The sequence below is a fragment of the Dunckerocampus dactyliophorus genome, chromosome 7 (genome assembly GCF_027744805.1).
Source record: "Dunckerocampus dactyliophorus isolate RoL2022-P2 chromosome 7, RoL_Ddac_1.1, whole genome shotgun sequence".
Taxonomy (NCBI): Eukaryota; Metazoa; Chordata; class Actinopteri; order Syngnathiformes; family Syngnathidae; genus Dunckerocampus; species Dunckerocampus dactyliophorus.
In genome coordinates, this window is record NC_072825.1 from 12,004,647 (window position 1) to 12,021,952 (window position 17,306).

Here is a 17,306-nt window from a genome sequence, read left to right on the forward strand (position 1 = left end):
ACATGGCCAACTGTTCAATGCTTCAGTACTTGTTGCACAACCTTCCGTTCTCTAACAGAGCTGAACGGTAAAATTCACAAGTCACGACAGTCGCGTGGTCCATTACTCAGCCGATACATTTCATACACTGCCTTTTGTGACTCTTCCAGTCTCCTGCTGCTCCTTGCAGTTGCAACCTGCTGATGACACCCTAAACTCAGTGGCCTCTTCCCTCTAAGAACACCCTGTATGCAGCCTCAACTGGTAGGCGTGTCTTGGTCTCATAACGTCAAAATGAGAGTAGCATGATGAAGAGGGCTGTTTAAATACTAGTTGAACCACGGCACTTATTGGTCGGGTGATGGATCACACACTTGTTGTGAATTTTGCTGTTCAGCTGCTCATTAAAGAACAAGTTGTGCAAAAATACTGAAACAATGAACAGCCGGGCATGTGCATTCCATTTACAGGTCAAATTAAGTTCACCTATAAAAGGTTACAGCGCATTGTAGGTCCATCCTGAAATTTGAATATCCCTAACTTTTTGTGAGTAATGTATTTGCTGATAAAATAAAGTTAATCAATTCACATTACAAAAAAAATAAATAAATAAATAACACAGTTCATAAATGGACTAAACAAGAACCATGATTCTCTGACCTCACGCTGGCTCAGGTAGCAGTGTTGAAAGGATTTAAAGGACTACATTAAGAGGATAGAGGATATACCTCATAAGCAAATTAGCACCAAGGCTAACAACACACACAAGAACGGCTTTGCATCAAACACAGATGTTTAACAAAGCTCATGAAGCAAAGTGAGAGTTGAAGTCCAGGTGGGGCCAATAATAAACCATCTTATCTTATTGAACTTGATACACACTCACTGAGAACCAAAAAATAGACGGCAACCTGTTTGGAAAGTAAGGAAACTATACATGCCAGGAAACATGTTCTTTATTTTTGCTAACTGGTCTAAATAACACAGATTCACGCTATTGGGTCTTCACTAACATCCATTTATTGAAGTCACATTTCAACTGCACCCTGACAGTGAAGGTGTTTCAGGAACAGCCTGCCACGTCACTTTTAAAGTGATCATGTCAAACAATTTCTTTGAAAGTATAATGTGAAAGCTTTGACTTGAGGAAAAAATAAAAATAAAAAAAAAGAGTGTCCACTGAAGGGAAGTGAGAGATGACGGATCACAATGTGTATGTGATGCACCTCCACAGTCTTTTGCACTTGTGTTTCACTTGACCACAGCCACGACATGCTTCTCCTTCTCAGACACCAAAGGTACACTTCCTGGTTTGCTGTGCTTGCGGACATTCCTCTCCCTAAAAGATAAGGAAGAAACAGGAGTGAGTAAAAACAGCTTGTTAGTCATCATTTTATGAATGGATGATGGGGATGAGCAAATAGGAAGGTGGAGGAGGAGACTGATTGATCAAACACCTAACTCACTGGTGGCACTAATGTGCCCTGATAACACAAAAACCATACAAAGTAAATCATTCACAGTCTGAATGCAGGTCTGACATGTGAGAATGGTGCTGGTTAAAAACAAAAGTAGGGGTGGGAAGTGCGGGGTGTACACTGCGCTATGACTCAGTGGCAGCAGGTTGAAGTGGGACAATCAATCTGCCATCCAAACAGTGAATGAGTATGTACAGCTTATTGAGAACATGTCATGGGAGGGGGAAGCCCCATCACTGTGATTTTCCATGAGGCAAGAAGGACAACTAAAAGGTCAGACGTAACCTGGCAGCAGCCCAAGGTCACTTTCACCTCTGCACGTGGACATGTGTCATTGCCACAATTATCACTAAGAAACAGGAAAGAAAATGAAAACCTACTTTTTGCGGCGAGCCTCTTTCATTATCTTTAGCTCCTTAGACTGGTGAAAGAGGGGCTTGGGGAGATGTCGGTGATGAGCGATACGTCTGATCTGCGGGAAGTCCTTGTACTTCTCTGTCAGCTTTTGCCGGTAGTTGGTGGCCTCCCTCTCTCGGGGGGGCAGCTACAAAGTCATTGGGGAGATTGGTGAGTTGGATTTGAGATACATCACAGAAAGAATGACAAACAAGGCTGAAAAAGGACCAAAATCGCTGAATAAATTGTAAGGTAAGCAATTTCTCAAAGTGCAGTTATACACCTGTGCAAACTACAACCACAATATACTGTTAAATTGATACCTCTCAGATGTATCATTGAACGTGTCAATGAAAAATCTGGATTATTATATTAGGAAAGGCAAACATTTCAATACAGCTCTTGTATTGTGCTAATGCCCATAATGTTGTGGCCAGTATGACGGTGTATTTGGTTGTTTCACTACTTATTAACCCAACCACTTGGTGCCCTTTTGACAAGGTTCTGCAACAGGTCCAGAAAGGGATAACGAAGATCAAAAACAGGCTTTGACCAAATCATGTAGTCTTTGCAGCCTTCTGACAGGAAGCATCGCAACTGCAAGAGTTGATCAACAGGCTGACTCTTGCAGAGTGCGCACTACTACTGATAAGATCAGTCAGTAACTATTAGGTCGACAACTTGTCAAATTAACACCACGGTGAGTGATGTCATGTACCGAGTCCATGGTTCCTATAATGTGAGGTGCTTTTCAGTAACATATTTGGCTGTTTGCCGCAAGCGAACATGATATGGCATGTAACTACTGTATGTAGGGCAGTGTTCCCCAACCTTTATTTAGCAAAGTCACATGTTACATTCCAAAAATTTCACTGCACACCGCCAAACAAAAATGTCCCTGGTTTATCGTGGTTAATTGATTCCAGAGGTGACTGGTAAGTGAATTTCCAAAGTGGGATTCCTTATTTATAACTGGAATATTTCCGTAGTTATAGCACAGAAGACCTGTTTACGGCATATGCTTTTTAACATTATTAGAACCCTGTAGACATGAAATAACACCAATTTAGTCACCTTTACATTGTGTTTACAGGTATTGCCCAATACAGCAGATACAATCAGAGAAAATAAGCCATTTAAAATGCAGACTCATGCTTGTGTGTGTGTTACCATAAATGTGTTCCAGGCGTGTGGACACACAGTGAGATCGGGGTTCAGAGTTCATCTTCAGATGGATTACGGCCATAGCAGTAGCCCAAGTAATTATGACGATTGTGATTATTATGTTATTATTATTGTGCCTGTTGTGATATAATTTAAACTTGCAATAAAGCCTGTTGTTCCGGTGATCAAGTCTGGTGCTTGTCTCACCAAAAAATTACTGACACCTAGTGACGAATGTAGAATGCTACATTCACAATTGAAATGCGGAATTTAGGCAAAACATAAGTAGCACTTCAATATGCATATTTTTGAGACGAATAATAGAACACATTCAACCACGAAACAGCATGCTTGATTAATGTACAGTATTTTTTTAAAACCGTGATAAAGCTGTGAAATTCCAACGGCAATGTGGCGAGGGACCACTGTACACAGGTAAATTATGCACCTTCTGCCATCTAGTGGAAGAACATTTAAATGTTCCGCCTGTCACTATACATTATAGATAGATGAACAAATAAATAACAATTTGAAATTGGATAACTTCCATAGCACACCTACTGATCTCTCACAGCACACTGCACAGTCGTTGGGAGTCACTGCAATAGGGGACATTAAAGCATGTTTTACTTGTGATATGTACTTGTCTCGAGTGGTGTCACTGTTAGTGGTATTAGCAACAGTTGTGTTCTTAAGATGCTGAAGTGTTGACCTGCTCGGTAAGTAGTAACTTCATCGCAGCAACGTGGTCATTCAAAAGTGAATCAATGTCTATTAAAAAGTGACAAGAGCGGCTTAATAACGTTCATGCCGCTCATAAAAACCACAAGCTCCCTGAACTTGTGCTGGCTGAGGCCGCCATCCTCAAAGGCTTTTATTCTAATTAAAAGCAATGATTTGTCTGGATTAGTTTGTCAGAGCTGCGAGACGCTGATCTTGTTGGACTACTGTAATTCTTCAGGTAGCCAGTTAAAATCCAAACAAGACACAGCAAAACAACTTGGAGGCAACAGGGATTCTTTCATATGAAAATGTTACCTTTGTGGTGTAAAAAAAAAAAATAGCCATCAAATCAGAATCCATGAGCAAAAGATTTATGAAGCTATGAAGCTAATAATTGGGCACATGTTGGCACTGGCAAGTTACAAAGTTGAAAAAAAAACTACTGAATAGCACGTACAAATAACCAGTAAGTAGAACCTATTCACGCTGAACGTTAGCCACTGCCAAGGCCGCCCTTTGTCACCAGTTTTCTTTATTTTTATGGTCAGAATTTCTAGGTGCAGCTAATGATTGAGGGTGTCTAGTTTGTAGGCCTTAGGATCTCGTCTTTGCTATTTGCAAATGATATGGGTCCTGAGTGCCAAGTTGGATAAGACTCAGCACCTCCAAATGATTCTCAGTCGGAAAAGAAGGTTGTGCAGTCTTGTCTCAGATGGAGGAGTTCAAGTACCTTGGGGTCTTATTCACAAGTGAGGGAAGGGGGGAGCGTGAAATCAATAGGTGGATCGGTGCAGCGTCTGTAGTAATGTTGTCCCTGTACCGGACCGTGAGTTTTTACGGACATGCCCAACTAGGGAGGACATGCTGCAGCCAGCCTGGGAACACCTCGTGTCCCTCCAGTAGAACTGGCGACGGTAGTCAGAGACAGGGAAGTCTGGCCTACTGAGACTGCTGCTTGTACCTCTGTATAAGTGACGAGTAAAAGCCATTCTGATTCAGATTTTTTCACGTGAAGTTGTTGACATCCTCATCAGCATTGCCTTTTCCCCCGCTTCGTCTGTGAGCCAAGTTCCGGTCAGTTTTTAATGATGAAGAAAGTAGTTTCGGCTAGTTGAGTCACTAAAGTAAAGCGTTTTGCTTCTCAAAGCAATATGCGTTCAAAAGAGTAATACATTTGCGTCACAAAATCGTTTTCCATGAAAAAGTCAGACCTGACAATCGCTCTGCGTTATTTTCTCTCCCTTCGTATCACTGCACGCTGCAGCCTACGTGTTTTTACAGTGTTTACATGCATGGATGACGACGCGAGAGAGTTAAAGTGGGAGCTAGAGTGGTATTGTCACAAAAGAAAATATCTACAAAATGATGGAATTGTAATTATCTGAGCTGTAACAAGAATGTGTCTGAATGGCCCCGTATATTCCATGGCGTTCCTGTCAATGGCTATTAGGCAAGTTTGGCTTCTTGGCTATAAAATGGGAACCAAAGTGGCAAGGCTTTGTGTGTGTAGTACACACGTCAGCGAGGACAATTACGTTCCTACTCACCCAATACAGAGGAAGAAACATGTTTTGAAGAGTTGTGCTGTTTCAGCAAGAGCTAATTAGATGCCGCCTATTACCACCTTGTTTACAAGTAACGGTAACGGAACAGGATATCAAGGCTTTGTGCTAAAAGGAATGTCGCCATCACTTGTTTCGGAATCAGACATGTTTACTTTCACTATTCTGCAGTAAACACTGTGAAACTGTGATGGAAAGGTGCGCAACAGTGGACATCGTCAGCGGGCATTGAGAAAATAATGCAGAGCGTCTGTGAGGTCTGATTTTGCGTGGACAATGGTTTTGTGATGGAAATGTATTACTCTTTTGAACACATATTGTTTAGAGAAGCAAAACACTTTCCTTTAGTGACTGCACCAAATACCCAAAAAACTTTCTTCAACATCAAAAACTAACCAGAATGCTGTTTTCGGGACGAAGTGGGGTTGGGGGGGAGTCACCGTTGAGTCACTACACTGCTGACGGGGATGCCAAAGAACTTCATGTCAAGCATGAGAAGAGCAAATTTGCTTTTCATACAATATTTAATGTTAAATGAAAAGTTTGAAAAGGAAAATGCAGCAACTAGAAGACAAGTCAGTGATGCTTTGATTCAGCAGTTCAGTATTTCTTGATAATGAAAGACACTCAGTCCAACTTGATTGTTAATGCTTCATTATGTAGCAAGCGGCGGTTTTAAGTGATTGGCCAATTTAAACTGCTGATAGGAGCAGGCTCCGTTTGATCTCTTTAAGTGCAATGCTTGCAAATAAATCTTCTCTTACACAGCGACAGTAAAACAAGTGCCAAGTGAGTCCATTTTGCAATCGGAAGCAGCATTAGGAGAATAAGCACAACTGACTGATTTGGAATGAAAGATGGCTGTTGGAAATGGGGGCAGGACACCATTGATCTTTATTATATCGCCATAACTGATATTTGGAGCACTACAACCTATCACAGCTTCTTAAAGGAGTTTTATTTGATAGATGCGCACAACATTAAACTCGGGGTCCCACTTCTGTGATAGCAGACTGCACTTTCTGCCTGTGTAAAAGTGTTACAAAACTATGAAGACTGGGAGGTTCCTGCTGCTCTAGTTGGTACATTTTACTTAAATGAGTGATCTTGCTCTAAATCAGGATCTTTGGCCAATTCTGAATCTGTCACCCACTGCCAAGGTGGGTGTGCTGGCAAAAGCAACCGCATCTGATGAGTCAGGTAATAAATTGGAGACGGATGACACGTGTCTGACATTTCACAAAGATTGAGCTGTTGACTATTTAGTGTAAAAGTGTTTAATGTGCTTGGTTGCACAGATGTGGTGCGGTGTTGTCAGAGTGGACAAGGTTAAAGGTGGTCCTTACCACTCCTAGTTTCTCAGATGCATTCGCTTTCCACAGTCGAATATTCATTTCATCTGACCCGCTCAAAATGTAGCGGTTGTCTGCTGACCACTTGATGCAGATGACATGCTGCATGCGCTTGGTGTGGTACACCTCCCTGAGGGCAGAAGGATAGTTAATAGTGAAACAGTGCCTTTATTAGGTGTTAAGATTCAAGAGTGAAACAGAGACGTCTGCCACGGAGGGTGCCATCTTGAATTATATTAAATAAAAAGAAGCAGTGATACAGCAATTTTTACACACAATCAAAGAACTACTAGGTGGAAGGAAAATACAGTATTTCCATCAGTTAATTCCTGTAGTTTAGTCATCTGTCCTGACAAAATGTTCGTTTAAAATGTTTCTTACGGAAAAAGTGGAACCTTGAATAGCGTCATTAATCCGTTCCAGAAGTTCCGACTAATCAAAATATACTCTTACCGAATCACTTTTTTTTTTTTTTTAGAAGAAGAAATAATGTATATCCCATTAATATGTTCCAAAAAGCCAAAAATGTTAACACAAAACACATTTTCATAGTTTTAAATACAAAAAATATTATAGTTTTACATGCATACAATAATTTGAAATGCATACACTGTAAATGACGAATGAAAGGAATAAGTTAACATTTAAGGTTAATTTTACCTTCATTGAAGACGGGCGTCTTTATAAAGGCTTTTCTTAATGATCACGGCTGCAAAGTAACCCAAAATGGAGCCAAAGAAAGCTGCAAGCTCCAGCACTTTGATAAAGGTAAGAAACATTATTGAATGCAAGAAATAATTCATAGCAAAACACAAAAGGTAGTGTCCTTGTTGATCTCACTGACACATTGTATCTTTACCGACAAGTCTTCAGTGAAGATAAAAGTAACCTTAAATGTTGATTTATTCCATTCATTCCTAATTTTTATGCATTTACAATTGTTTTATGCATGTAAAACTATAATTGTAAAACTACAAAAAAATGTGTTTTGTGTTGTAGTTGTAGCGCAACTTTGTTAGTTAGTAGAGAACTACAGAGTCAACCACTGACAACATCAAAGACGGGAGATGAAGCTGACTTATGCGGTTCCTGTTTACATCTAGTAGTAAGCTGTTAACAAGGATGTTTTGTGATAAAAATACATTAAGGAGACATTTGCACTCACGCAGTGAATTAACATGACAAGATGCAAACCTGGCAAAATTTTGGTGTAAATTTTCAACGTCAAGCGGAAAAACAAGCTAACTTAGGTTTGACTGTATAGTGAAAATACCTGAAAATTCCTATAAATCTGTAAAGGAACTAAGAACTAAAATGATGGCTCTAAGTATCAATTATTACAAATCCTATATTGTTTTACCTTTAAATGCCAATTTTGATGTGAAAAATTCATGCAGGTTGGTACTGACCTACTACGTCCACTGTCCTTGGGGAAGATGCGGATGCTCTTGTCAAAACTAGCAGACACAAACTCTCTTCCAGTGGGAGAATAGTCAACATCGAGCACTGCAGACACGTGGTCTAAGTGCACTGTGACCGGCTGGTTTAACTGTCTCATGTCGTACGTGTAAAGGCTGGAGAAACAGACACAAAGGATGACCTTCATTTGAACTAGTCTAAAATGTAAAAGCCACCTTTTTCATTCCAATGTCTGTTAATACAATGCACAACTTCAATGACTTTTTAAAAACAATAAATGGGTGGACAATTTTTTATTTATTTACGATTTTTTTCAAATATATAATTATATATATCACCTAGACTGTTTAATAAGAGGAGTTGAAGGTTCCAGAATGCCGTTTCACTTGACAAGGCCAAGCCTATTAAGTTCTCATTAGTGATCATGATTAACTGAACAATGGGAAAGTAGTACAAGTTATTTTTATGAGTCACCACTTTGCCAGAGTCTAAAAGCACACCCATACTGTCAACCTCAGATTAAAGAAAACTGGTTAGGACATTCATAAACAACCCAGGAAACACAGAGGCTCAAGTCTGCCATGAACTGGAAACAGCTGGAATGACCATGTCACTGTCCACTGTGAAGCCAGTCTTGCATTGCCGTGGACTCAATTCTAACCTGTACACCAAATTCTTGTTTTAAAAAAAAAATCATTGACGATGGATGTTATATCATTATGTCATTCCACCTTAGAAAAAAAAATCAAATAAATAATTAAAGGCCCAAAATTTGTATGAGATTAATTCCCATCATGATATTTCACTCACTTATAGTCTTCATTACAACATGTGAAGAAATAGGCCTCCATTGGGTTCCAGCATAATGTGTTGCTCCTCATTGTCATGATGACCTACAGATGATAAAAAAATAAATAAAATGTCCTTTTATTGGGTAAACAAAGGATGATGTGACCATACCTTTTTAAGAGGCGCTGCTTCTCTCATGTCATACAGCACGATGCTTCTGTCAGAGGAACAACTTGCAAGAAGTTGAGTCTGACAAAATAACACGACAATGTTTCTACAGTTACACAGTACATGTATAGTTAACATCACAGTTGCAATAGAATTTCAAACACTGAGCTGTGGTTGTTCCTTGATATTTCCGCCTGTGTACCAGTAAACCAGATCAACTTGGATGACCTTTTAGAATGCTAACCAACTGCAACTGTCCCGAAACGAAAAAAGCGTGCCTCAACAGGAACTGGCAGTTGGAGTGAGGTCATGCTTAGCATACAGTCGTACCTCGCCAAACTGTGGTTCGAACATCTCTCCCTCACTCCATCATGTGTTTTCAACAATTAATAAATGAGTTAATTAATAAATGATCACTGTTTTGTGGTTGTCTATGGCCTATTTTTAGTCAAAAAAATATTGTAAGACAAGTCATATGTAGTATTCTGGTCCCAAGGCGTCAGTAATGTTACGTTGATGAGACATTAACTTACATGACATTACCTTAACTTGCAGCCATGAATGCAAAGTCCGACATGACGCAGTGGGGAAAAAAAACTTCTCCTCCCATTCCATGTGGAAGTGGTACATTTTTGGTTTCTTATTTCATCCTTCTTCCCCACTCAGTTTCAAACCCCTTCTTAATTTTAGAATAAACAAATTAGAGGCCAACTACGGAGACTAACTAGTTAGCTCAGGGGCTTTCTCATGTTTAAAGCGGTGGCCATCTCGTGTCCCCGCATAGGAACTGCGCAACATGGTATAAACAAAGATAGTTATAGTGAAGATGGATGATTGTCTCACATCGATGCCATGCGATCGAACCACATTATCTTTGAGATACTACAACCACAATGAACTTTCCCAACGCTAACATGAGTTACGTGTTATCGCTTATCATATCTACTATATTAGGTAATACAAGTATAAAGGTGACTATGCGGGTGTTATTCCATGTCTACATGGCTGTAATAACGTTAAAAAAATGTATTTAGGTCAAAACAGGTTTTCTGTGCTCTCACTATGAAACTATGATTTACTACGCAAACTTTGGGTCAATACGGTAGATCAGGCACAGATGCCAATTACTAGATGCTAACTACACATGAAAGTGTGGAGATTATGTGATAGCATCAGCCTCATATTGATGGCACACATTGTGTCAGAGACTCACCTCCACAGGGTTGAAACGGACAGAGCTGAAGCTGTCTACTCCCCAGGTGAAAGAACGGATGGGGCTGCTCCTTTGCTCATCCCAGATGTCCACCTGCTGGCCACATGTTGCAAACACACCTTCATTCTGGTGATGGTCAAGTCCTGTGAAGACTGTCTGTAATGGAAAGGCACTGATTTTCACCATACGGACAACATAAATTTATTGAAGTTACACTTACAACCTTCAGTGGAGGATAGCCCAGTATGATGCAACAACACAATGGGTTACTACTCAACATACCTTGCCCAGAATGGCGTTTAGTGGCTCTTCTGCCTCGCCATAACCTGGGGCCTCTATTCTCCATTGCTTGATTGTTTTGTCATCACCAACCTGTTACAAAGACAATTTATGTTTAAAACTTAAAAAAAATCGTGAAATAAAATGTAAAATTCATCTTCAGTACGATGAAAGGACCAGTCACCGTGAAGAAGGAAGTTCCACAGAAGCGTACAACCATTCCCCGGACAAAACCTTCGTGGGCTTGGAGTGTGCGGAGGCATTCCCGTTTGGAAAGATTCCACAATTTAACCTAAGGATGACATTTTTAAAATGTTGATGTTAAGATTTAACACACAGCAATTTGGGTTATATGAAAGATATATAGTGAGAAATTACCTCTCCATCACAAGAGCCAGACAGCAGCATGGAGAGGCTAGAGGTGTGCTTGGCCATGCAGTTCACCCCATCTCTGTGTCCATCCAATGATGCCAGGAAAGGCTTTGCAAACACCCTATCCAGCTTAGTGGCATTAAGGGCCCTGGTGTATTCTCTGCACACCTCAAACGGGTGAAGTGTTGGATCGTAGTTTCTAGGGACTGGAAACAAAGGACACGTCAAATCATTGCTCAAATATTTAAAGATAATATTTTACAGCTAACTGTATAGTAGGGGTGTCAGGTTTCTCGTTCAAAAAAAAAATGTCTCGTGGGCACTAGGCCTGGAACAATAATAAAATAATAAATTAGTTGATCACACAATAAATGAAAATTAACTCAATTTTAGGTTATGTGGTAAATGGTAATAGTAAATGATCTTTCACTTGTATAGTGCTTTTCCACCTTCAGGGCATGCAAAGCGCTTTGACGCGGCTCGCACATTTACCTACTGATGAGGCAGCATCAGGAGCAACTGGGGGTTCAGTATCTTGCCCAAGGATACTTTGACATGGTCACGGGAGGACGGAGGATCAAACCCCTAATTTGCTTAGCCCTCTGACTGTCACGCACATGGCGAGTGTTGTCCACATGGCTGCGTTTGCTGGCAGTGTTTGTTCTGCAAATGTTGTATTCCATTAAAGCTTTTAACGTGCTAACCCGGGAGCTAGATTTTGTGGCATGTGTTGGCAGTTAAGTTCCACATGGCATATATTGTTGGTTTTGTTATGGCACACCTGCGCACTGTGAAGAAAAGTAGGGGGAGGACGCTGCCCAAGACACTACATACATTCACGCAGGGATCGCTGCTGCCTGCAATCGTACTAGCCACAGGTGATCGGCTTTTGTGTTCAACGTTGAAAAGCATTTATCGGCATATGCCGATCACATGATTTTTCACGGAAATCGGCTGATACTGATGGCCGATCGATCGGAGCATCCCTAATACGTATACTTCAACCAACCAGCATAAAGCATTCATAAGCATTGTATTTCGAAGGCTAAACTATAGCCTATACAGTATCTCTATATTACATTACATATCGGTCGAGGCAACTGCTCTTTAAATAATGTATTTCTGTACATTATAATGTATGTCGATGATACAAACATGATGACTGCATATGTTTGGTGCAACCTTTCGAACACGATTACACGTTTGCAATAATACATGTGTAATATTAAACATGTTGATTCAGGTCAGCGCATAACAAAAACATTTTTGAGTTTCGCATATTTCCAGAAATGTTCTAGATATCACTATGGAAAGATGGTGGACTTGTAAAGTTACTGTATGCAATGCAAAGCTAGCATTAATTACCTTTTACGGTAGATACTGCGGTGTATGTGTTGAGACTGCTAGCTCGATAGCTACATGTCTCTTGACTATTCGCCCACGTTTTCAACGGGAACCTGTACAACTTTAAGGACGTTCAAAGCGTGTATTTGCTTTTAAACTGGTGATAACTTCAGTGTGTGGTCAGCGAGACTAGCAACCCCAACGACCCAAATTAAACGATACTTACCACGCTGAATATCTAGTTTGGTCTCCCGGACGTAGTCGTCCGGGTTCCTCGAGAGGACTTTTACTTTCATAACAAGTCGGACAAAATTATGCTTAAAATGTACTTGAGTTTAGTTTTAAAACGAAGTTTGAAAGCACGAGCCAGCAGCCCATGCGTACAACTATCCGGGTAGTGCGCCGCGGTGCATTGTGGGACATCAAGCCATGCCGATTACGACAGATAGGTGGCGCACCGATATGTATACTGTTCGTACACTACAGTGTGTAAACTTGTTTTGTTGCTCTGTAATAAGTTATTATTCAAATTAAAAAATACAGTCTAAAAGTGTTTCGTAGTATGCAAATTAATGTATTTTTTAATCGACGGCGTACCCTAAATATGTTTCCAAAACGTCTACCAAACTATTCATGCGTAGTATGGGTGGTTCAGACTAGTTCCGTTGGCAAGTTAGGTAAAGATAATAAATACTAATAAATAATATATTGATTTTATGTGGACCCCTGAATTCATTACATTTATGCTAAATAAAAATTGTACTAAATATAAGCAGTGCAAAAATATTAAAGTGGTGCATTCATAAAAATGGGTGAAGCTATGTAACTATTGACACATCACCTTAATAATAATCATACTCCATCAATTTGTAGAACTTATCCGTTTAAAAGCGAAATATAGAATATGTGCATGCACGTATATAGGACTGAAATGCACCTGATCATTTTTTTGTGTAAATAATAGTATTTTATTTGTATAGCAAATGTATTTGTATGGAATGTCAAAACCGGAAGTTCTTTCCTGTTTCGCTCCTAAAACAATAGCAAGCAAGTGGAATCACTTCTTCTCCCATCCAGCTGATGGCGGTAAACTAATCGTTTGTTAACCGTCAGTAGACACAAGAAGAAGAAGCAAGGTTGACTTTGGTAACAGCTTGACACGATGGTTAGTTAAGGTAATACTACCGCATGTCAAAATCGTGGGTCACAAGCTAACATGCGTTCACAATGAGGTATTAACAAAGAAATACATATACTGTTATATAGTGCTATATTGCTGCATCAGCGTGACGACAATTTGCTGTAACATTGCCTGATGCTGATTTCTGATCCACTGTTGTGAACACAATTCTCTCAGGCTACAGTCAGCAAACATGAGCACCGGGCATGATCGCGGTACGGTCAGCGTTAGTGATGGCAAGCCGGACTCTGCTGTGTCATCCTCCGGGCACATCCTGCAGGTTTTCAGGCAGATGAAGGTAGAACACCTGGTTGCTGGTCTCAGCGGAGGAGTTTTGTCAACGATGGTGGTTCACCCTCTTGACCTGGTCAAAATCAGGTTTGCAGGTGAGCCATACATACTGTAGTATTGAATATGAAAATGCAAAGCCATCGTCTTGTTATTGATTTATTCAAGTATACATTTTAGTTCCATATGTTTAACAACAGATTAGCGCTAACATTCCAAAGACCAAAAATGTCGTAAATGTTCTTCGTGTTATTGGCATGTCTCTGATGAAGCGTGCATGCAGGTAAAATGGGACTTATATTGCTTTGATATCTTTCTGCTGCAGTGAGTGATGGTTTGGAATTAAGGCCCAAGTATAGTGGCATACTGCACTGTATGAAGTGTGTGTGGCAGCAGGAAGGACTGAGGGGGCTCTATCAAGGAGTAACCCCCAACGTGTGGGGTGCTGGAGCATCTTGGGGCCTCTACTTTTTCTTGTAAGCAACTTTTTCATGTATATTTTCACTCCCTCACGTGAGCTGTGATGCACTGCCTCGTCTACAGCTACGAAGCAATCAAAGCGTACGTACAAGACGGACATCACGCAGAACTGAGTGCCACACAACACCTGGTGTCTGCAGCCGAAGCAGGTCAGTTTGTACCTATTTCCGTGTTGACACGCTCTTATTCTCAGCCCTCAAGTCTACAGCAGTAATCGGATAATAGTCTGCGCTCCATGTGACTTCACTACCCGCCAGTCAAATGAAGTTAGGCATCTCAAAGTGTCCCGCCAAGAAAGAAAGCGTTCCTTTTTTTTGCATGTTTTTGTGCAAACAATCCTGCCTATCAGTTGCTTTCAGATGCAATATACCTCTGCTCAACATGTTAAGACCATTTGAAAAATTGCAAGAATTTACATTTTGCACTGTTGGATCTTCAGGGGGTTCTAAGTAGAGGTTCAAAATGCAAAAAGAGGAAATAGGAGTGAGACAAAAAAATGTCTGAGTAAGCAATTTATTACAAACAACTCGAACAGGAAGTTGATCAGCTGATCAAAATTTTAAGACCTCAGCTTTAAAAAAAAAAAAAAAAAAAAAAAAATGAAACCTCCCTAAAATATAAATTAGGGATGGGCCACCGATCACTATCGTCCGATTTCCGTAAATAAAAATGTGATCAGCGTGATCAGCCGATAAACACCTTTCAAAGCCGATCACAAAAACTGATTGGCATGTGGCATTGAATCCTACATTAGTTGGTGGGGCCACTTAAGTAAAGAGTTTGGCTTCTCAAAACAATATGCGTTCAAAAGAGTCATACATTTCCATCACAAAAATGCCTCCTTGGGAAAAAAAAAAAAAAAAATCAGATCTCACAATCGCTCGGCGTTACTTTCTCTCGCGCCGTATTGTTGTGTGTGTGTTCCACAGCGGATGAAGATGGGAGAGTCTGCGGCGAGCAGCAGCTTCTCACATCTTCAACCGCGCATGTAAACTGTGATACACATACACAACAATGGACAGGTAACAGCACGCAGTAATACAACGGGAGAAAAAGTAATGCCAAGGGATTGTGAGGTCCGTTTTTTTTCGAGGAGGCCTTTTTGTCACGCAAATGTTTTACTCTTTTGAACGCATATTGTTTTGACAAGCCAAACTCTTTACTTAAGTGGCCCCACAAACTAACCGGAACTACATTTCTCATCACCAAAATCCAACCAGAACTCGGCTCACGGGACGAAGTTGGGGGTAAGTCACTGTTGATGTACAACACTGCTGATGTCTTACCCGAACTATCCCTTTAAGATCCAACACTGCAAAACATTAATTTTTGAAATTTTTCAACTGGTGTTAAGATTTTGATCAGGAGTGTATATACTGTACAATATACATGTACATATCTCCAGGCATCCTTACACTCACCATAACCAACCCCATCTGGGTCACCAAGACCAGGCTTGTGCTGCAGTACAGTTCTGACCCAACTAGTAAACAGTACAAGGGGATGCTGGATGCACTGGTCAAGATCTACCGCATGGAGGGGGTATCAGGTCTCTACAAGGTCAGTCTGTAGTTGTACCACACTGTAGTTTTATCCACTCCATCTGCACATTCATTGTTCTTGTCACCAGCAGCAGCTAATGATACAAAACAAACTGCAGCGTGTCTACGCTTGTGCTGCTCTTCCCATAGTCTGCCACCAGGGAACACTGAAATTGCATTTAGTTTACTTAATATTTTGCCAACATTGCAACAAAACAAATATTGATTCACTAAATTCAGGCTTCACAAGGCTTCTCTGCTACCACATAAAGCACAATGTATCTCGGTGTGATGCAGCGCAAACCACACTTTGTTCAATGAATATCTAGCTTTATAATCCATCAAAACTAAGTGTTATTCAGGCAAAAATATGAATTCCCTTATGTTTATGTTGGGTGGCAATGGAAGCATGTTTTGGGAACGTTGTGAAAATGACTTACAAGGAATAATCTTGTCTCAGGGTTACGTTCCTGGTCTCTTTGGAACATCCCACGGTGCGCTGCAGTTCATGGCCTATGAGCAGCTCAAGAGACGCTACAAAAAATACAAGAAGGTTTCTTCAGATGCAAAGCTGGTGAGTCATTTAAACCCACCAGCTGCAGACAGTCGTTAATAGGCGGTATGCAGACATACGGAACCTTTCAGCTGAATCAGAGGCAGGCCGGGGTTGATATATTTCGTATGACTCAGCTACTTTTTCTTACTCAGTCGATCACTTTGTTTTTTAACAGAACGCATTGGAAAACATCATGACGGCGGCGCTATCCAAAATATTTGCCGTGGCCACAACGTACCCATATCAGGTGGTGCGAGCTCGACTGCAAGACCAGCACAACACATACGATGGCGTTGTCGATGTCATCCGGCGGACATGGAGGTATGATGGTGATTTACTAGTGATGCCTTCCACAGCTCTGTACACTAAAAACGGTTGTGTAATCTCTCTGTTCCTGTCTGCAGGAATGAAGGTGCCACTGGGTTCTACAAAGGCATCATCCCCAACCTGATCCGTGTCACTCCAGCATGCTGCATTACATTTTTAGTGTATGAAAATGTCTCTCGTTTGCTTCTGGGCCCAAGATAATGTCTAACAGTAAAGCAGCATTTCCACTTGAAAATATATGAAATGAGCCAATGAATGTGGCGATTCCTGTTTTCCGTGAGGATGTAACGCTGCTGTGAAATCAGTGTTTTTACAGTCATGTGTACATGTTTCCAAAGATTCTATAAAATTTTTGTATGGTTAAGCTGGTATTTTGTGTATTCTGTCTGAAAAGAAAGAGCAACAGTAGAACAAAGCTGACATTAGATTGTCCATTTAAAATTACCATTTTGACCCAAATATGACAACCTCTCTTTTCAAGGCTCAATTTTGGAAAAATACTAAAAAGGCAAAAAATATATCCTATTTTCTTTTAGAAAAACAATTTTTTTTGAAGTAAAAACTGATCTTAATTTGAGATATTTAATCTTGCTTAGGTTTCCAAATGGAAAACTACACTACTAAGTATGCAAATACAGTTAGTCTAAATGAAGGGCTGTATTTGATAATATGGATTTTGTCATTAAAAAAAAAAGT

At 40.4% G+C, this 17,306-nt stretch overlaps 2 protein-coding genes across 3 annotated transcripts; one reads left to right on the plus strand and one right to left on the minus strand.

Moving 5' to 3' along the window:
- Positions 1-923: 923 nt before the first annotated feature.
- Positions 924-12,660, minus strand: dcaf13 (ddb1 and cul4 associated factor 13). Of its 2 annotated transcripts, none has more exons than XM_054783015.1 (11): positions 11,387-12,458; positions 10,901-11,100; positions 10,707-10,814; positions 10,526-10,615; positions 10,244-10,399; positions 9,034-9,111; positions 8,884-8,966; positions 8,064-8,228; positions 6,649-6,784; positions 1,838-2,001; positions 924-1,318 (listed from the first exon to the last, which is right to left on the minus strand). In XM_054783015.1, the coding sequence occupies exons 2-11, from the start codon at positions 10,955-10,957 to the stop codon at positions 1,231-1,233; spliced, it is 1,125 nt and encodes a 374-aa protein (XP_054638990.1). In that variant the 5' UTR covers positions 10,958-11,100; positions 11,387-12,458; the 3' UTR covers positions 924-1,230. The 2 variants fall into 2 exon arrangements, with proteins under 2 accessions (XP_054638990.1, XP_054638989.1); XM_054783014.1 differs by lacking the exon at positions 11,387-12,458 and adding an exon at positions 12,465-12,660 and having other exon boundaries at positions 925-1,318.
- Positions 12,661-13,334: 674 nt separating this feature from the next.
- LOC129185233 (mitochondrial folate transporter/carrier-like) lies at positions 13,335-16,974 on the plus strand. Its single transcript, XM_054782040.1, has 8 exons — positions 13,335-13,470; positions 13,596-13,804; positions 14,032-14,182; positions 14,250-14,335; positions 15,592-15,746; positions 16,188-16,301; positions 16,459-16,604; positions 16,688-16,974. Exons 1-8 carry the CDS (start codon positions 13,466-13,468, stop codon positions 16,809-16,811), a joined length of 990 nt encoding a protein of 329 aa, XP_054638015.1. The 5' UTR covers positions 13,335-13,465; the 3' UTR covers positions 16,812-16,974.
- The last annotated feature ends 332 nt before the right edge of the window (positions 16,975-17,306 follow it).

Coding starts and splice junctions, on each gene's coding strand:
- LOC129185233 (XM_054782040.1), top strand. Junction 13,805..14,031: donor GGTCAAAATCAGGTTTGCAG/GTGAGCCATACA, acceptor TTTCTGCTGCAG/TGAGTGATGGTTTGGAATTA. Junction 16,302..16,458: donor TTTCTTCAGATGCAAAGCTG/GTGAGTCATTTA, acceptor GTTTTTTAACAG/AACGCATTGGAAAACATCAT.
- dcaf13 (XM_054783014.1), bottom strand. CDS start 12,534: ATGAAAGTAAAAGTCCTCTCGAGGAACCCGGACGACTACGTCCGGGAG. Junction 10,815..10,900: donor CTGGCTCTTGTGATGGAGAG/GTAATTTCTCAC, acceptor TGTCATCCTTAG/GTTAAATTGTGGAATCTTTC. Junction 10,400..10,525: donor TAAACGCCATTCTGGGCAAG/GTATGTTGAGTA, acceptor TTTCCATTACAG/ACAGTCTTCACAGGACTTGA.